Source organism: Camelus dromedarius, chromosome 17, assembly GCF_036321535.1.
Source record: "Camelus dromedarius isolate mCamDro1 chromosome 17, mCamDro1.pat, whole genome shotgun sequence".
In the NCBI taxonomy this organism is placed as follows: domain Eukaryota; kingdom Metazoa; phylum Chordata; class Mammalia; order Artiodactyla; family Camelidae; genus Camelus; species Camelus dromedarius.
This window is the reverse complement of record NC_087452.1, coordinates 15,378,988-15,400,502: the sequence shown is the minus strand read 5'-3', so window position 1 is coordinate 15,400,502 and position 21,515 is coordinate 15,378,988. Positions and strand designations below refer to the sequence as shown.

The 21,515-nt window shown below is 42.0% G+C and overlaps 1 protein-coding gene across 1 annotated transcript in view; it reads left to right on the top strand.

The window, feature by feature from the left end:
• Positions 1-4,201: 4,201 nt before the first annotated feature.
• The window catches only part of GXYLT2 (glucoside xylosyltransferase 2), a 72,028-nt gene continuing 54,714 nt past the window's right edge, over positions 4,202-21,515 (top strand). Inside the window, exon 1 of the mRNA XM_031470737.2 lies at positions 4,202-4,476. Coding sequence (XP_031326597.2) covers positions 4,202-4,476 — 275 coding nt within the window. The remainder of the gene's footprint in view (positions 4,477-21,515) is intronic.

The window sequence follows — 21,515 nt, the reverse complement described above, 5'->3', positions numbered from 1 at the left end:
TGGAGAAAAGTATCTACAACATCCAAGGCGAATACATGACAAGTTTTTATGTTACTTTTTTTAAAGTTCTTATAATCTGATTATCCTTAACATAAATAATCTTTTTTTTTTAATTCACATTACTATATATAAAACAGATTAAACAAAAAGGACCTACCATACAGCACAGGGAACTCTATTCAATATCTTCTAATAACCTATAATGGAACAAAGTCTGAAAGAGAATACACACACACACACACACACACACACACACACATCTATATCTAAATCACTTTGCTGTACACCAGAAACTAACATAGCATTATGAATCAACTATACTTCAATTTTAAAAAATAGTGAAAAGTTAAAAAAAATCCCAAAACCAGATACCCTCTGCCTTTCAAAGTGATAAAACCACTCAGATAAGAGAGTTACCTAAGAACTTCTATGTGTCAAAAGAAAATAAAGCCAATCCAGAAGAGTTCATACTAGATGGTTAATGCAGGTTACAAAGCCCCATCTCCCTGCCTCAGATAGGACAACTCTGCAAACCATCCCGGCTCCAAAGCTCCCTGTAGTACTGGTGGAGGCTTTGGGTGCCAGTGCCACTTCCTCTTGGGAGGTGTATCTCCCAAGAGCATCCCCCACAAAACCATCTGCACTCAATAGTCCTTCTTAGAGTCTGTTTCCAGGAGCCCCAGTCTAAGATGCCATCCATGCTACAGGTCTACCCTTCTAAATAGACTAGAATACCTGTCTTGCTTCCAATATTGAAATGCCCAAAATTAACTCTACAGCCTCCTAATTTTTCTGCAGTGTCATTTCCGGGCATTTCTAAACCAAGGGGGCTTAAATCCATGATTTTGCCTGTATTTTTTTTAAAGCTATTGTCAGGATTCTATCTTCCTGAATGCCTTTTGATTTTTGCAGCCACTCAGAAGAAAACCAACCTTGTAGAGAAAATACTCAACAAAACTATGAGGTCTAAGGAGGAGAAAAATAGGTCCCTTTGCAATTTGAAACAATTTCTGTTGATTATGTGTATTGTAAACTCATTATAAGTACTTCTCTCTAAAGTTGAAATAAAATTTGGGAGTGGGGGGTTGAAATGCAGTAATGGATAAATGGAATAGCAGTGAAAGACAGTAGAGTGTAGGAATTAAGTCAGAGAGATCCAAAGATAGACAAATGATGGTTGGGGAGGGTTGGAACAATTAGAAAAATCTCATCTCTGTTAAGTCTGGGGCCTGAGCAAAGGCTCACAGGAAAAAAAGTACAGATAAGTGGAGTGAAACCAGTTTACCTTATCTGATATGGAAGATACAAGAAATAAAGCAACAAGCAATGGAATTGGAAAAGAGTCTAGGGCAAACTGGTGAGCGTGATGAATGCCAAGGGAAAGAATTCTGCATCTGAACAGGATTATAAAAACCATCTAGTACAACCAACTTTTTCTTTAAAGATAAAGAAATTAAAAACCAGAGAAATGGAGTGATTTGGGGATGGTCACATAGCAGGTGGGTGGCAAAAGTTAATACTCGAGGCTAAGACTTAGTTTCTTATCTCCAGGAACCCCCAGTTGGTTAAAGAAATAGAATCACCATTCCATGTCTAAATCTAGATAAGCTTTCTCCTTTGGCATCAAAAATACCATGATATGTACACCCTAAATATCTGGGCAGATACTATGGTGTTTAAAGCCAGATTCTTTCCTTCGGAGAAAACTTGTCACTTCTGTCCAGATAGCATTCTCTCTCTGTCTCTTCTGATGTGCTTATCCTGATTAGAGAGGGCCACCTGGCAAGCATGGAGGGCAGCCTCTGGCCAAAAGTCAGCAAAGACCAGAAACCCTCAGTCCAATGACCTGAAAGAAACCAGTCCTTCTAACAAGCATGTGAGTGAGCTTAGAACCAGACCCTCCACCAGTTGAATCTTCAGATGAGACCACCAGATGTGGGCCAACACTTTGATTACAGCCTTTTGTGAGCCTGTGAAACAGAGGATCCAGCTAAACTGTGCTGGATTCTTGACTCACAGGAAGCATGAGACTCTGTATGTATTATCTTAAACCACCAAATTTGGGGGTAGTTTGTTATGCAACCATAGATAACTAACAGATGAAGTGAAGAAAACGGAAACTGAGGATAGCTTCTATCTGATTTCTGGCTTGAGCAACTGACTATCTAGATGTGTCAAAATTCCAGGGGGAGAAATAGATTTCTGGGGTAGGGGACACATAAGCCAGAATTTGGTATATTAGACACCCAAGTGAGAAATTGGGTGAATCATAGATATGGTATCCGGAACCCTTTTTCCATGATGTTAGATACCACAGTAGTAACCAAAACATGAGTTTGGACTCAGGGGAAAGAGGTAAATCAGGCCTCTCCTTTGCTTCAGCAAAGTTTAAGAACACAGAGTCCTCTGTTGAGTCAAACCTAGCTGTCCCAAGTTACCCTTTGGTGTTTGAGGTCAAAACCCTGGCTACTAATCAAGTGTTACTTTACCTTATTTTATCCTTGTTGCATGTGTCTCCTTGAGGAAGAGGGGAGGGAGGTGGCAAGACAGAGTTTGGGAATTCTTGCTTGACTGGGCCATATAACAGCATAATAATGGCCATTTCTAAACTTGGAAGGTCAGAATATCAGGCCTTAGCCAGTGTTTCTCCACCAGGCCCCCAAGTTGGCAGTTGGTCCAGGACAATTCTTTGCAGTGCTGGAGTGTCCAGAGCATTGTAGGAGGTCTAGCAGACGCCAGCAGAACCTGCCAGTTATTGTCACAACCCAAACATCCTTCCCACAATTCCAAGTGCATCCTAGTGGGACGGTACCTCGCCCTCAGTGAGAATTAATGGATTTTTTTTTTTTGTGCTAGCTCACCTACAGCACCTGCCATTACACTTGAGCCTGCACCCTGACAGTTCCTAGGTGCCTGCTTGGTGAAAGGTTCGTGGCATTTAAATATTCTCATTCTTAGAACTTTAAATACGTAATGCTAAGAATTAAAACGTAATGCTAATATGAGAACAATTTGGAATTTTAGATGATTTATACGGCAACATGGAATCTTGCAGAAAATCAGAAACATTGTCATAACTGGTGTTCTTTGTTTCGTGGCTATGCTCAAAAGAGAGTCAATAGAATGCCACTGCCAGTTCATGGTGAATAATAAGAGGAGGTGTCCTTATGCTTCAGATTTATGACTGAGGATGCTCTGGAAGAATACTTCGGAAATTCTGGAACCTTGATCTGATGATTGTGGCTGTTAAAGTCTCAGGAGAATCTATTTCTACACTGGCTGGTGAAGTTATTATCTCAAATCTATGTCAGAAAGAAAAAAATGTGCACTTACCATATATATGACAAGCTATGTTTTATTGTCCTATTATGACAGAGCTTTTATTGGGCACCAATTATGAACCAGGCACCATGCTAGTTTCTTTGAATGCTTTGTTTAATGTAATGCCCACAAACCGTCTCTGTGGAGAGCAGCAATATAATCCCAGTTTGCTAACTGAAGGCAGAAGAAAGTTGCTCAACTTGCTCAGGACCACCTAGCCTGTGAGTGGCAGAGTCAGATTTCAAACCTGGACTCTAAAGTTCACTTTAACTTGTTTAGACTACATGGATCTGGAGTGACGTTATCCTACAGATATCACCAAGTGCTAGGCCCTGCACGGGGCAAACGAGGTGGAGATGTCCCTGACTGATTGGGTGTATGGATAGGTGCGTGAGTGCGTGGATAGATGGATAAAAATAAATGATGGGGACATGGCAAGGAATAATGAGGGAATCTGATGAAGAGGGGATGGAATGGGACCCTAAGTGAATCAAAGACTGAATTGAGGAAATAAACTAGGGAATGGAAAGGAGTGGGGGAGAATGAATGAATGAATAAAGGAATGAATGAATGCATGCATGCATGAATTAGAGGTTTTGAGGCTGGAGCGCCTGGCGGCTGGCGGGTGGGCAGACGGGCGGCTACTCCACACAGTACGGTAGGCGCGGGCTGCTCCTCCTCAGGCCCCGCTCACGCCTCCCCCTCCCTCCCCCTCTTCCTCCTCGGTTGCCCGCCCGTCGGCCGCCCGGACCCCAGTCCTCCGCGGGCGGGCGGAGGAGGCGGCCGCCGCGCGCCGCTGCCCTCTCCCCGCCGCCGCCCGGCGCGCCGCGATGCGCAGAGGGGCCGCGCCGCCCGGGGGCCGCTGCCGCCGCGCCGCACCATGAAGCTCCGCAACAAGGCGGCGGCGCTGCTCCTGCTCGCGCTGGCCGGGCTGCTGCTCGTGCTGCTGTCCCTGCGCGCCGGCCGCGCCGCACCCCCCGCGCCACTCGCGCGCCCCGCGTCTGCCCCGCCGCGCCGCCCAGCGCCGGCCCTCGCGCGCCTACCCGGCCCCGGAGCCCTCCCGGGGGCCGGCCAGGGTGCTCGTCGGCGCCGGCCCCCGCGTCCGCGCCCCAGAGCCGGGCGTCGGGGCGCCGCGAGCCTGAAGAAGTTGTCAAGGTGAGTCGTGGCGGCTTCAGAATCCGTCTGCGGACCCATGTCTCCCTCCCTCCCCCCGTGTCAAGTCCAGGAGGCTTTGGGCTGGAGCGACAAACTCCAGGTTCACCCACGAGCTGCCCACTTCTATTTCTTACCCTGCTAGAAATGAACCGACTTCGTGGAGTCCTCTTAACAGCGGGTGCTGATTATCACACACCTCTTTGAAAGAGAAGTGTCAGGCAAAGTGTTTGCATAGTACGTTTTTAACTGTCAGGGCAAAGCGTGTTTTTGCATTCTTGCAAACATGCGCCCTTTGTTTAATTTCTCAAAAGCCATCACGATGCTTTATCTAATTCTCATGTTTCACTGGAGTTTTTGTTTGTTTGTTTGTTTTTTTTACCAAAAACTCAGATATGACTGAGTTGGAAAAGTTAGATGTTTACCCAGGAGTGGCTGTCTCTCATCGAACCTCGAATGGCCCTGTGCTTAGAACAGAAGAGGCACTCGACCTAAGTTTATTAAAAGGAAGTTTTCTCCTTGGGAGGAACGATGCGTGGCACGGGGAAGACAGAAGGGGGTTACCCTGCTTCTCCCCCTGTTTCAGACTCATGTATGGTCAGAGTCCCGCAAGGAAAACATCTTAGGCTTCGACATGAGGTTTGATATCCTCCGTCTCTACTCGAAGCTTAACCCGCCACAGCTTTTCGTCAGTGTTTCATCTTTGGCCTTAGGGTTGCTGGAACGCCTGCAGGTTAGGGATTTACGTTCATTTCCTTTGTTGTGGAGAGCTTTTTAACAATCCGCTTGTCTTGTAGCTGGTCTGTTTCCTCTACTGTTTCGAAGTTGTTGATGTTTCTAACTGCCAGTTGCAACGTCCACGTTTGCTAAGCTCCTTAATTACTCGAAAGGAGTGGAAGAATTCTTTTTGACCGTAATGACTAAATCTGGTTTGGCGCTTTTACTGTAAGAGAAAAGTCAGGAAACGTTAGTAAGTAGCTGTGTCAGCGTTTGTTTCTCTTCTGCCTGGTAATAAATGTACAGCTGGGTACGGACTAGTTTTAGGGAAACCCCCCTAGCAATGATCTATATAATTGCTTTTAAGTATTTAGAACCATCTACAACATCTTATGAATGTATTCACTCTGTAAAATAAGGGTATTTCTGTTAGGAACTTAATAGGGTTTTCCCTCCTATGTACTGAAGTTTCTTGTAATGGATTCTATTACGATGTTATCAATCCATTTGTTGTGATTTGTAAATTGGTGGGACAATGTTAAAGATAATAATAATGGATGCCATTTATCATAGCTAACTTTTCACCAGGCATAGTGTTAAGGGCAGTGCATTAACATACTCATTGTTAACACTTAGGTTACATTTATTAACTACGCCATTAGCACCATAACCCTAAGATGGTGCTTCTCATAAAGTGCTCTTTGAACCAGAAGCACCAGCATTACCTGGGGCTTTGTTAGAAATGCAGAGTCTCAGCCCTCCCCTCCCCTCCTCATCCCTACCAAATCAGAAATCAGGAGGGTGAGGTCAGTCATCTGTGTTTTAACAAGCCCTCCTATTGTTTCTGAGCCACATCCAAACTTTGAGAGCCTGCTCTGTGATAAGTAGTAAATAAGCACTAATATTATCCCCATTTTACAGATGAGGAAAATATTACACAAGGTTTAGCAATTTGTCCAAGGTTCATAGATAAGGATACAAATCCAGGCTGTCTGGTCCCAGGTGGAACCCTTCCCTGCTATGCAGACGTCATACACTAGGCTTGCCTGCATTTCATAATTTTACTGAAATTCTTCTAAAGAAACATCAGTTTTTGGTTTTTTTTTTTTGAACTGTCTTCATTCTTCAAGGTGTTGGGAACATTGGGGCAGCATCTTCTTGTCTCTAGTTGAACAAATTGGCTCTGACTAGGGAGAGATCATGAACAGAATCCAAATGGATGTTTTAGGGAAGGATTATTTCCATGAGCCATTTTTCTTTTGAACATATCTCTTAGATTATCGTGGAAATCATGGTCAACACCAAGAATAAAAAAAAAATTTTCAGACTCAGGGAAGAGCGAGAAGCAAAAATGCCATCAGAAGTCACAGGCTCAAATGCATAAACATGAAAGTCTAGCATCCTCTGGAGAAGTTGACATTTTCAAGGACTTATTAATGTTTCTTTTGCTACCTGGACAGAAATGGCAACAGAAGATTCTGAGGCAGTAAGAGAGCAGGGGGACGATCTCTGCATGGACTTCTTTATTGCTTTCCTAATCCTGCCTGGGTTAAATTTTTGTGGTTTAGGAGGAATTTCATTTGAGGGAGGGAAAAGAAAGCCTCATGTTTTCAGAAAATGAGTGCTTTAATCTCTTAACGTGGCTCAAATCCAGAGGAGATGATGGCTATGTAAACTCTCTTATCTCGGGCGTGGGGAGTCATCAGCAGGACGCGTGGAGCTGGATGAGACACAGACCACCACCTGCTGACCATCCATAGACCGGGCTGCCTTGCTTCCCCTAGGGTCCTGCTGTAAGTGAAACCCTGCCACGTCAGCGCAGGAAAACATGGCACTCTCCTTCCACATCTTGTTTTCATTTCGGAGAAGTTTCCAGGGACTTGCCTAGTTAGCAGGCAGACCCTCCAATTTTATAACTAGTCATTTGTATGCAATCTGTCCTGTGGTGGCCTCCCCTTTCTATAAATATGAGGCTGGGAGGTAAAGTCTGAGCTTTTAGGTCAAGGGTGGGATCTGAAAATGGACACCACACTATAAGTAGTGGTTCCAGTGGACAAGAAAAATGAAATCTTCCTTCTATTTTGGTTTATTGGTGATTTACACCTGGCTGACTTCCAAAAAAAATTTGAGACAACTTACAGTGAAAGACACATATACAATAAGGCCATTGAAATACTTATAAAAAATGAAAAGTCATAAAGAGTAGGGGGAAATAAGTACCTTTTGTCCAAAGCTAAGGCTGCAATTGTTATGAGGATTAAGTGTTAAATTTAGCTTAAGCTTCCTGGCAGCCATGTCAAAAAGGGAACCATAATGGACTCCCTTATTTTCTTTGAATGATAAGAGAAGTTTATCAAGAGAAGTGATTTGTTTTTCATGGAACTGAATTCTAAAATGAGAATTTTACATTAGAATCAACTTCAGACTTCAGAAGACTATCTCTCCAGCTTGTTTCTGAAAATTCCTCTTTGAACCTATATACAGAAAAGGCAGTTTAATATAACTTCCCAATCAGCATAATATAAAAAAAGAATTTGGCGTCTGGAGTCTAGAGAAGTGGGTTCTAGTCCTGAGCCATGTCACCTTAATTTCCTACTCTGTAAAAATGAGTGAGTCGATCCAAAAATTGTCCAAGATCTCTTCCAGCTCTGACGTTTGATGGTCCTGTGATGAGATCATCAAGTTTAGCTGCAAAATCCCAACAAAGACTATTGCTTAGCCCTTTATGCTGTCTCTTGCAAAATTATTCCATTTCTCATTTGTTGGCTCTAGCCTAGAACTCTTACCGATTACTCAATGTCGATCCTCTCCTGAACTTTATTCTTTTTCTTCTGTGTTAGCCTGGGTATTGCTGTTTTCTCTTAAAATCTGGTTTCTAAGGGAGACTTAGGCTACCTCTAAGCCCCTCTGTCATTTTCTTCCACAGTCATTCAGCAAATGTTTACTGCACATGTATTCTGGGCCAGGTATTCATTGTGCAGTGGTGAATGGAGTTGCTTTCCTCCCAGAATTTGGGGGAGGGGAGGAGGGGAGACAATGCAGAAACACAGCACACACTTGGCAGCCTCCCCAGCTGCCCCAGTGAGAGGAAGCGTGCCTATTTGCTCATCAGGAGACAGCACTTCCTGCAGTTCCCTTTGGTCTCTGAGATAAGTCTTCTCAGCTCCCTGAATAAAGAAAGGGCTCACTAAAGAGGGACGATGTTGTAAAGCAGAATGCCAAGCCGGGGACCATCCTATAATTAGCTGGTAGCCCCAGAGCGCATTAAAGATCTCTAGGTCTCGGGGACCATCTGTGATATTTTGTCACTATGAGTCTTGACCCTAATCACTTTCTTTTTTGTTGGTCGGACCATGAGACCCCTCTTTCACCTTCACCACATTTCAGTTAGTAAACTCTACTGGTTTTGTCTCAAAATATAACCCCAATCCCACCATTTCACCACTTCCATGGTTACCACCAGGCTTCACACCTTAGTTTGGCACCTGGACACTGTCGCCCCTGACTATCTAGTTTGGGGTTTCCACTCTATCGCCCTCTACAGTCCATTTTCTGTGCAGCTGCTGGAATAATCTTAACTGTTTAGCCGAGATCCAGTCACTTTGCTGGTTCCAGTGACTCATTTCCCATCACACAGTATAAAACTCAATTTCTTAGTGTGGCCTTTGAACCCTTGCCTGGATCTCAACTCATTTACCTCTCTGAGCTTGTCCCCTCCCCCTCCCCACTTCCCTCACTCTGCTTCAGCCACACTGGCCTTCAGATACATTCATTCCTACCTCAGCACGGCTTACTTGCTCCTTGCTGGAATGTTCTTCGCTCACATCCTTGTGTGGCTAACTCCCTCACTTCTTTCAAGTCTGTGTTTTCTGACCCCCTCAGAGGGGGTCTTCCCAGCTTCCCTAGAAGAAAGGACCCTGCCCATCATCCTCTGCCTCCCTACCCTAGGATTTTTTTAAAAACTTTTTTTTTTTACTGCATTTTAGTCATTTTACAATGTTGTGTCAAATTCCAGTGTAGAGCACAATTTTTCAGTTATACATGAACATGCATATATGCATTGTCACATTCTTTTTTTCGCTGTGCCTATCCTAGGATTTTTAATACCACTCATCATTATATGAAAATTCCACTGTGTTTGCTCCTCCCCCCTTCATGCACACTTCATGTCTTCTTTAAATCATTGTACTGCAGGCCCCTAGAACAGAGATGATCTCACAGTAGGTACTCAAGAAATATTTGTCAAAGGAACTAATGAATGAATTCAGCACCCTCCTTATGCCAGCACTATGCTAAGACTTATATTATTAAATTGCATGTTATCTAATCTTCAAAACAATCCCACACCCTCTGGGAGAATAGTGAGGATCTTTAATAGTAACATCCTGACAAGAGAGGGAGTATTTTTCTTTTTAGTAGGTTTTACTTTTTAGAACACTTTTGAATTTATGGGAAAATTGGAAAGTAGATAATGCAGAGAGTTTCCATATACCCTGCAACCAGTTTCCTCTATGATTAAAATCTTACACTTATAGATTTGTTATAACTTATCAAGTAATACTGATATATTATTACTAATATTTAGTCTATTAGGTTTCCTTAGTTTTTATCTAATGCTCTTTTTCTGTTCCAGGATTCTGTTCATGATACCAAATTACATTTAACTGTCATGTCTCTTTAAGCTCCTCTAGGCTTTGGCAGTTTCTCAGTCTTTCCTCTTTTCCGATGACCTTGTGAGTTTTGAAGAGCGCTGGTCAGATATTTTGTAAGATGCTCCACTATTGGAATGTGTCTGGCATTTTAATTGATGATGCTGGTGTTATAGGTTATTGGGAGGGAAACTGTAGGGTAAAGTGCTATTTTCATCACCTTATATCCAGTGTACATACTGTTGACCTGGTTTCATGTTGGCCTTGGTCACCTGGCTGAGGGAGTGTTTGTCAGGTGTCTCCACTCTAAACTTTCCCCTCCTCACCTACTGTACACATTAGCAGGAAGTCACTGCGCAGCCCACACTTAAGGGCTACAAAGTTCTGTTCTTCCTCCATGAAAGTGGAGTATCTCTGTATAAATTATTTGAAATTCTTCTGCATGGGAAATGTTTCTTCTCCTCCATTTATTGATTTATTCAGCCACAAACCAGTATGAACCCATCGATATTTATTTCGTAGTTTGAGTTACGATCCAATATGACTATTTTGTTGCTGAAAGGGTTCCGTTTCGGTCAGTAGTAGGTCTTTCAGTTGGCTGCTGTGCTCCTTTGACAGACCCCCATCAATGTGTTTTTGGTTTTCGTTTTAATCTTTGTTTTTCTGAGCACTTCCTTACTCTCTGGCACTACAAGATGCTCCGGGCTCATCTTGTAGATTTCCTGCTCCAGTCCTAGAATTGGCCGTTTCTTCAAGGAACCCTGATTTCTCTTACTGGAATATGATTTTAAAGACCAAGATTTGAGCAAGGCCTGCTTATGGGTGCTAGGGTGTCATTTCTTTTAGCTTTCACAGCTGACAGAGCAAAACATATACGTGTGTATACTAACCTGTGTACATATACATATCTATAAATATTTCCATATGTAACCATCTCTGTCTATGTAAAGTTAAACATGGGTTTATACTGATGTCTCCAACTGTAACCCATTACCAGATAGATCATTCTAGCCTCTTTTCCTTACTTCTTTTGGAGAGGGAATGTTTGTATTTGCTAGAAGCCCCAGCAAAGGTGTTCTCCCATCTCACTGGCTTGGTTGGTTTAATGCCTACAGTATGGATGAGGAAGTGGGAAGGAATAGAGGGGTGGGATGGGATCAGCTAATTGACATGAACCCAGAAAGGCCCACCCCTTGAGTTAGGGATGAGGCCAAGACCACCCAAACCACTGAGTTGGGGGGAGGGTGATGTAATAGATGTTGTGGCTGGCCCCTGACGTCTATTCTTTCACCCCTTCCCCCAGTTTGTCAGTGGACTGTACCTCCAAGAAACCATCTGAGCCTGCCATGATAGTCCTATCCCTTTCATAGTGTAAACTTTGTATATCTAGGTCTAAGACATTCAATAATTTTGTTTCCCTGACAACAGTTACTGGTCCACAGGTGTTACATGACCCAAGCTGGCCCAGTCAGCCAGAAGGGAAGGACTTATTTTACATTACTGGACAAAAGACTTTATCTTCTAGATAGGAACAGAGAAATAAATAGTACCAGTTGTCACCATGATCCTTAGAGAACCAGCTGTGGCTGAAGTCATCACCACAGTCAGTAGAGTAGAGACCTTGAGGACCTGCTGAGCCCTGGGATGAACAAATCCAGAGACCTGCCCCATCTGGGGCCCACCTGTTCCATCCTCATTGGGGTTGAGGTTTCTGTTATTTTCATCCAAAATCCTCTTAACAGAACCAGATGGTTCTTTAAATCAGAACCTGAGTGCTGCTGTTGGAGAGAAAGGGGAATGGTTGCAGGGGACACACAGGAAATGAAGGTCCATTGTACCCTGGAGCAGCCATTCTGTGTGCTTGACTGTGTCCCAGGCAGCAGATGATTCAGGGATAGATTCCTGAGCCAAGTTAGAGACTTCTTAGGGGTTTTAAAAATTGGCATCAGAGACAGTATAAGAAACTATTTCTAGTGGCTGAAACTAAAAGATACGAAATTCAGAAATTGGCAGCCATGTCTCAGCCAGGTGGGGAAAACTGGACCCAAGACTATGTGGAGGGATGAGACGCAATGCAGGGCAGCTGGGGTAGGGGTAGGTCCTAGGGTTGTTCCGAAGGCCAGCTTCTGCCCTTGCCGGCTATGCTGTTCCATCCCTGTCCGAGCTTCCGTGAATTGAGTTTCTGTCACTCACCACTGAAGAGTTCTGACTGATTTGGATAAGTAGCACCTGCATTTAGCACCTTTAGAAAGTTCAGAATATTGCAGCCATGTTGACACACATCCCCCTACAAACTCACAAGTGAGATTACTTAGAAGAAAACTTAAGAACAGATTTGTTTTCCTTGGAAATACTTCTCTTCTTGTAATAATTCACTGTAAGAGAAAAAGAGATAAAGTTTTATGTTATATCTATTTAACCACCATTTAAAGTATTAAAGAAGAGGCTTCAGTTGAAGACAGAATTCATTTTATGTTCCTCTTAAAATCTCCCCCAGCACTTGATTTATTTCATATTATGAAAAAGGAGTTTCTTGACTTGATGCTCTTATTGGGATTCTGTAATTTTTTTTGTATTTATATATTTTTATTGAAGTATAGTCAGTTTACAATGTTGTATCAATTTCTGATATACAGCATACTGTTTCAGTTGTACATGAACATACATATATTCATTTTCATATTCTTTTTCACTATAAGTTACAAGATATTGAATATAGTTCCCTGTACAATACAGTATGAACTTGTTATTTATCCATTTTATATATATTAGTTAGTATCTGCAAATATCAAACTCCCAATTTATCCCTTCCCACCCCTTCCCTCCAACCCTGGTAATCATAAGTTTGTTTTCAATGTCTGTGAGTCTGTTTCTGTTTTGTAAATAAGTTCGTTTGTCGTTTTTTTTTTTTTTTTTTTGGCTTCCATGTGTGAGTGATATCATACGGTTTTTTTTTTTCTTTCTGGCTTACTTCACTTAGAATGACAATCTCCAGGTCCATCCATGTTGCTGCAAATGGCATTATTTTATTCTTTTTTATGGCTGAGTAGTATTGCATTGTATAAATATACCACAACTTCTTTATCCTGTCATCTGTTGATGGACATTTAGGTTGTTTCCATGTCTTGGCTATTGTATATAGTGCTGCTGTAAACATTGGGGTGCATGTATTTTTTTTAATTAGAATTCCCTCCAGATATATATATCCAGAAGTGGGATTGCTGGATCATATGGTAGGTCTATTTCTAGTTTTTTGAGAAATCTCCATGCTGTTTTCCATAATGGCTACACCAAACCACATTCTCACCAGCAGTGTAGGAGGATTCTCTTATAATCATGGCCATTCTGACTGGTTGAAGTGATAATTCATTGTAGTTTTGGTTTGCATTTCTCTAATAATTAGCAGTACTGAGCATTTTTTTCATGTTCCTATTGGCCATTTGTATGTCTTCACTGGAGAATTGCTTGTTTAGGTCTTCTGCCCATTTTTGGATTGGATTTTTTATTATTATTATTATTAAGTGGTATGAGCTGTTTATATATTCTGGAAATTAAACCCTTATCAGTCTCATCTTTTGCAAATGTTTTCTCCCATTCTGCAGGTTGTCTTTTGTTTTGCTTTATGGTTTCCTTTGCTGTGTAAAAGCTTGTAAGTTTAATTGGGTGTGATTTGTTTATTTTTGCTTTTATTTCTATTGCCTGGGTAGACTGCCCTAGGAGAACACTGCTAAGATTTATGTCAGATAATGTTTTGCCTATGTTTTCTTCTAAGAGGTTTATAGTGTCTTGTCTTATGTTTAAGTGTTTAAGCCATTTTGTTTATTTTTGTGTATGGTGTGAGGGAGTGTTCTAACTTCACTGATTTACATGCTGCTGTCCAGTTTTCCCAATACCACTTGCTGAAGAGAATGTCTTTTCTCCATTGTGTATTCTTGCCTCCTTTGTCAAAGATTAATAGAACAAAAGTTTGTGGGTTTATTTCTGGGCTCTCTATTCTATGCCATTAATTCATATTTCTGTTTTTATACCAAAACCATGCTGTTTTGATGACTATAGCTCTGTGGGATTCCATGACTTTTTGACAGTCAAGAATGACTATGATGTACTTGAGGGTTATGTTTTGATGCCCACCCATGCCCCCTTCCCCTGACCTCTTTTTGCAAAATGGAAGACTGTAATCTTCTGGTAAAAATTCATCATGGTACAATTTAGAATCCAAGCTTTACAGAAGTAAGAGGTGATACAGAACACATAATCAAAGATGTGGTTTCCTTTTATAGGAGAGGAAGCATGTCCAAAGAGCTAAAATAATACTGATGCACATAAAGCACCACACATAGGGCTAGCTCACAATGATCACTCAGCAAATGATTAGCTGTTCTGAATACTGTTACAGTCCATGGTTGCTTTGTTATTTAGGAACTGAATCCTAAGTAGATCCAGCTGACTGGCTGTGCGGCTTTGAATGAGTCAGGACTCCTCAGCCAATCTAGGCTTTCTCATAAGTTCAAGGAGGAAATGAAACAGTGCGAGTCAAATGCTGGCACAGCCCGTGCAGCACGAGAAGCTCTCAGCCTGTGTTAGCAGTGGCCACGATGCGGATTCAGGCCGGCCTTTCGCTGGATTGTGTCCTGAGGAAATGATGGCTCAGCTTCCGTGTATAATGAATGCTGCCCCAACCCCAGTGTCCTGGTCCTCAATAAAAGCTGGAGGAATCGATGAGACAGGACCCTTTTCACTGCCTCTGGTAGAGCTGGGCGATGGTTCTGGAGACTTTCAGCCGTGGAAGTCGGGCTATCTGTAGCTTTGATTTTTACTCAAGGGCAGAGAGCTTTTTCCCAGCTTAGAAAAGCAGAGAGTGAGCAAGGAGTTTGCGGGAATTAGGGCATGTCCTCAGGGACCAAAATGCAGAATTTTGTTCACAGACAGTGCTCTTTAGGGGCCTGTGCCTCTGGTTGGCCTTGAAGCCTCACTCTGCATTTCCTTTCTCCCAGTTTTGTAGGAATTACTAGAACCCCCATCGTCTGACCACTGGTCCCAAAGTAACAAGCCTTAGTGTTCAAGTATCAAATTTTATCCTTCAGGAGGAGTGGGTTAACAGACAGAGATGTTAAAGTCTGAGAAGTTTAAAAAGTGCACAAAAACTTCACGTCTTAAAATAACAAGTTTTTTGTTTCTTTGCGTAGCCCATTTTGGGCATACATAGAAAATATTTGGAGAAAAATGAAGGCTTCTGATGCATCTAAGTTAATATTTAATAATAATAATGATGATAACAACTAATATTTAATGATGACTTAAAACATGCCCAGTTCTGTGTAAAGCACTTCACTGCATTATTTCATTTAATCTTCATAACAACATAAGAGGTGGGTACTGTTAATAGACAGGTCAGATTCTTCCAGTTGCATATGATAGAATCTCAGCTCGTAGGCTTACATCACTTAATCATAAAAAGGGATTTACTAGCCTGTAAAGCTGTGAAGTGCAAAGGAGAGAAAGCTTCAGTCACAGGGCTGCCCAGGATTTCTAACCATCTTGCCTTCATCTTCGAGCTCGGCTTCCTTCTGTGTGGGCCACACTCTCAGGGAAGTTTTCTCCCTGTGAAAGTTCCAACAGGTCTGGGCTTTCGTCTTCCTCCTTCAGTTACCTTGAAGGAAAAGACTTCATCTAGCAAGAGTCCCAGGGCTGCCTCTGTTGCCCTGACTTGGCTCACACGCACACCCAGTCACTGATGGGCACAGCTGAGGGAGGATGATTCAGCCCCTCCCAAAACCTCATGGACTGAGAACAGTGGTTTCCTCTAAAGGAAACTGAAGTGCTCTTACCAGAAACTCCTGGAAATGGATGCTAGTAAGAAATACCAGAACCAAAAGCAGATAGCCACTACAATCAATAAGCCCATTTTGCAGATGGGGAAACTGAGGGTTAGAGGTGGTTAAAGCATTTACCCACGAAGGGACAGCCAAGTGGCCGACTTAGAATTTGAAGCCAGGTCCATGTGCATATAGAGCCTACAACCGCACTGTACTTGGGAACAAATCTTGAAATTTGAACTGTTTGATTTTTTTCTAGAATCTCTTTGAAGATGATTCCTTTAATAAAATCTGTTTTTTTGATTTGAAAATTGACATATCTGTAAGGGAAAAACATTATAAAATTTTTATCCCATTCTTTAAAAGTGTTTATATATTTACATATTTATATGGACACACACATATATTAGGTATAATTCTAGAAGACGGTATACCAAAATATTAACAGAGTTTATGAAACTGGGTGCCCCCCACTTGCTTGTCTGTATTTTATGTTTTTTTCTATGATAAAGATATGCATTATGTGTGTAGTTTACAAAACAAGTTAAAGTATATAAATTATCATAAAAACTAAAGATCCCTTATTGGCCTGAGGCGTAAGAGGATGGAAATTAGTTGGGGAGATCATTTTTCCTCCCTTTAAAGTTGATAAATCATACATGCTCTTTTTCTGGAAATGAGATAGACCTGCCCATTTGCAGAACATATAATCCTTGTACTTCTCCCTCATATGTCACCAGACATTTATTTCAAACTAGCACTGCTGGTTCATATTTTTAAAATCCCAATAACATCTTAATTTGAAAAGAAGAGGGAGATGGAGAAATAGAATCCTCTATGTATCAGGAACAATCATAAGGGGAAAAATGAAATGAGAATTAGTCCAGACAGCATCCCAGCATTTGGGAAGGAGAAGAATTATAAATGCAATTGTGCATGACCTCAGCTTGGGGCGAATGGATGGATTACGGAGGTAAGGTTGGTGCAGGTGTGCTGTGGGAGTCGCACCTGGCAAGGCTGTGGGAGGGGAGGCTGAAATCCAGTCCACACTTGAATCACTGAGTCAGGAGCTCTGAGTAGAGATAAAGGCTTCGTCTGTCTAGAGGGGGTTCCTTTTCTGAGTCGTCTGTGACCCCAAATATAGCTTAATAAGTAAAAGGAGGGCCACAAGTACAATTCCCTGAGTTTGAATCCTTGCTCTGCTACTTACTAATCATAGAGCATGTGTCTGTGTACAGTGATGGCTCAAAGCTGACACACACGCATACACATAGACTTCAGGCATCGAACACCTACTGTGCATTAGATCTTGACTTGTTTAGAAGCACAGCCATGTGTCCCATCATGATCCAAACTAAATACAAACTATTAATAATTGAATGCACTTATCAAATAGTTTTATTCAGCCTACCCCTCGTGGCAGAATTTTTGGCATTCTGTTAACACTATTCATAAAATATCGGGACTTCAAGGCAAATGTCAGCTTTTCTGTCTGTCTTGGAAGATTAACGACAGTTGGTTTAACTCCAAACCATGGGTCATTAAAAGTGATTTAACTGTTAGCACAGTCCTTAGCGTCATGTCTGGGTTTCTAAGTGAAGGCTCGACTCACAGCTTCAGTGGGGAAATTTTTTGTTAAAGGTTTCATGTGTTCCCAAACCTGCGGTTTGCAGGGAACTTCATTAGCGCCTCTCGCTGCCAGCACTTACCGTGGATATAATCACCCATCACCAGACTCTGCTCCTACAGGCTGAATCAGGGTGTTTCCACTTCTTAAACGGCCATTCTGACCTCATTTACAAACCTCTCCACGTTCAAATAGCCATTGCTTCATCTTGTAAAAGATTCCACTAGGGAAGGACATTCTGCTAATCTAGTCTTCCCCTAAGGTAAACGTATTCAGTCTCTTAAAATTTATCTTCTGCCGTTTTCCTCCAATATTTCTGTGCTTCCTTCTCTATTAAAACTAGTCACCAGCAGCACTGTTTCAGGCTATCTTTAAAGAACTGTGATTTTCCATCAGGCTCACACTGCCTGCCCAGATCGGAGCATCAGGTTTACCTGAGTTAATTTAGCCTGTCAGTTAAGGAGAAGCCCTGATAAGAGGTAGCGGGAGACGATGGAAAAGAGGGTCTGAGAAGAACCAATTACTCGCTTTAATAATTCAGTGTGTTTTGCAGTAATAGGCTCCAGAGTAAATAGCACTACACATAAATGCCATATTGCATTATTTATACACTCCAGAAATTGAAGTTTAATTAAGTCACACACTTGAGACTTTTAAGCAATTAAGGAGACGCTTCATCTCAGGCAGCATGGAAGTGGTGAGGCTGCTTCTGCTTTGAGCCTTCTCTGTTATTCTGAGCATCATTTCTCATCCGAGCACAGGGCGAGTTTAAGCCAGGACAGCTGGGGCAGCGTTTTCCAAACCTCAGTCATTCCCATGTCAGCATCCTAAGTCTTATAATATGACCACACTACCATTGCTAACTTTAAGAGAAAAAAATTTAAATCTATTCTTGTTATTAAAAAAAGTGCCTTTTATTGATTTAATAACAGCTTTATTGCAATATAATTCAAATAGCCTTGAAAGGTGTACAGTGCAGTGGTTTTTATTTTGTTCACAGAGTGGTGCAGCCATTTCCACTCTCTAATTTCAGGACATTTTCATCCCCCGAAAAGGAAACCCTATACCCATGAAGCAATCACTCCCCATTTGCCCCTTCTGTGAGTCCCAGGTAACCATTAATCTGCCTATGTCTCCATGGCTTTTCCTATCCTGGGCTTTTCCTATATATGGAATTATAAAATATGTGGTCTTTTATATTTTCACAAGGTTCATAGTTCATGGTTTTAAAGGTTGATACATTTTGTAGCATGTATCAATCCTTCCTTCCTTTTTATTGCCAAATAATATTCCATGGTATGGATGTACCGCATTTTGTTTATCTGCTCATCAGTTGATGGACATTTGGGTTGGAATTCTGGGCTATTGTGAATAATGCTGCTATGAGCATTTCTAAATGTACAAGTTTTTGTGAGGACACATGTTCTCATTTTTCTTGGGTGTACACCTAGGAGTGGAATTGCTGGGTCATATAGTAGTTCTGTATTTAAAATTTTGAGGAAATGAAGAACTCTTTTCCAAAGTGGCTGCATCATTTTAATCCCACCAGCAATGTTTGAGGTTGCTAATTTCTCCACATCCTAAGTATATTGATTTTTAAAGGAAACTTGATGTCATTGCCATAATTGTCAGCAATAACATAAATAGAAGGTAATTGTCAAATCAAACACTAAGAAAATGAAAGAAACAATGTTCATTTCTAACTTGGTACTCCTGCCCACTGAAGGTTCTATATCTGAGGTGTGCTGTCTTTTCAGTTGAAAGGGAGGATTAGGCAACATTAGGAAGGCATTAAAGACATACTAGCACCAGCCGAGACTTTCTTATTGACATTATTGAAAAAGAACTGAAAATGGAGTAACTTCCTCACTATGAGACTCAATGTTATTTGATGCAGTATGTAAGTGATAACGAATTACTGCTTTGGAACACAAGGAATTTGGAGTCACTGATGCCGTATGCAAACCTGTTTTGTCTTGTTTCAGCAGCCAGCTCCACGGTTACCTCATTCCAGGAGCTCAGACGTGGCTGGGCTAGTGTTTGTTATATGTTTTATTTTTCTTTTCATGGCCTGGTGTTTTCCAAGAACTCTTGGGTAAATTTGAAAAACTATCACATTCTTGACAGGATAACAGCTATTAACCTGGTATATCCATTTCAGGAACTTTAGTGTAAGGAAATTATGCAAAAGAAGAAAAAATGTGTATCAGCCCACACAGGTTTAGTATAAGATTTTTTTAAATAACTGAGAACAATTGGACACAACCAACAAAAAAGAAATGATGATAAGCGATGGTGTTTTAAGTGGACGGATTGGTAGATAGCCAGTTAAAATGATGGTCATGAAGACTTAGAAGTAACAAGAAAAATAAAAGAATCAGATGAAAAAAGGAGAATATAAAATTATATGTCCACCGTTAGCACAGCTGTGAAAGTATATGTTCAATGGAATAAAGACTAGAATGTAGCATGCAAAATTTTTTTCACGTACCAACTTTACTATTTCAACACATAATGTTTTATATTTTTAAATTGAAAATTTAAACTGAAATGTATTGATTGTAAGTAATGTTGTATACTAGATATAAATTACAATGAAAGAATATGTAATCAGCAGCTGAGGTAAGTTTTTGGTAGGAAATAAACTAAGACTATGACAGAATAAGAAGGAGAGTTCTCCTTCAATGAGGTGGTCAGGGAGGCCCATTCTGCTGTCCCAAGAGAAGGATTTAGCTGTTCAAAGAGCTAGGGAAGAACATTCCAGTTTGTGTGACAGTTCAGGATATGAGCACAGCCCCCGATGTGTCTCAGAAAGTGAGAAGGAAAAGGTGGAGGGTGTTCAGCTGACAAAACTAAAGGGTCAGGATGCTGGAACCATCTTCTAAACAGCAGTCAAAGTCCCTAAGAATGATGACAGGAACTGGGGTGGGGAGGGGCACTGTGAGCAAGAATGAATGTGACTCTTCAGTGAATGAGGAGAAGTAACTAGGAGGTGACACCAACAAGGAAGTTGGAATAGTTGCGTCCACAGACTTCACCGTGAAGACGTGTCCTGAGTCTGGGTGTGGCAGTGAGGGGCAGTGAGGACACCAGCCCCATTCACTGCCCCTGAGGCTCCTGGGACAGGGGAGGAAAGGCAGCCTCCACTTGAGGGATCTGCTGGGGAGGAGGCATCCTCCCAAGGCAGCCATGTTTTCATTGAGTCAAGAGGTGAAGAGAAGACCCTTAGAAAAGGCTGAGGACAGGGTGGACATTCCTGAGGCCACGGGGGAAGAGTTTGGGAGAGAGACGGGAGGTGAGAGGACAGCTCAGATGATTAGTTCCTGGCTGGAGATGAACTATGGGTGGTTTTCATACAAGTGTGTTCCAGGGCCTCACCCAAGACCCACTGAATCAGAATCTCTGTGGGCTGGGGGTTCCCATGTGAACAGACACCTCCAGGCGTCATGAGATGCAGCCAGGTGGGGAGCCTCCTGCACTAGAAGGTACCTGTGAAACTAGTAGAATGATGGGGATTTGGATCAGGGTCCCAGCACTGAGCAACAGGAAAGGAATGGATTCCACGAGCATTTTAAGGATGACTCAAGGCAAGGCTGAGAGGCAGAGTGAGTCAAAGGTGATTGGAAGCCTATTGTAAAGACCTAAGTTATGACTCTGTTTTGATTGCTAAGTTGTAACTGCATTTCAAACTGACTTATGCAAAGGAGAATTTATTGACTTGATAAATGAACTGTCCAAGGTGAAGGTCGGGGAAACTGGGTTCAGGTGCTCTAGTGTTGCCACCTGAGATCTGACCTGCCACCTTTTGGCTCTGATTTCTACTCCCTTGACTCCCATTCAGTCTCTACCAGTATGGTGGCCAAGGTGGTTGCCATCAGCTCCAGCCTTAGCAACAGGTCCTTAAAAGTCCTGGACAGCAAATGTCTACTCCAGTCTTCTTTTATAAAAGATAAATGAGAACATAGTTAGCCATCGGTCAGAGCAGGGGAAGTACAATTCCCCATCATCCATTCCCCTCCAAAGCCTGGTCATTCACGGGGTAAAGGAGTCTTCGGTTCATTGACTGGACTTCCCTTGATCCTTGCAGAGTCTTCAGGTGACATTTGAGAGGGGCTGAGTGTGGCACTGGTAGGAGTTGGTGAAAGGCACACCACTTCAGCGCCCTTAAACTCGATTATTCATTGTGACCACACAACACAAACGCTTACTACCTGAAGCCTGAGACTTTGAGTG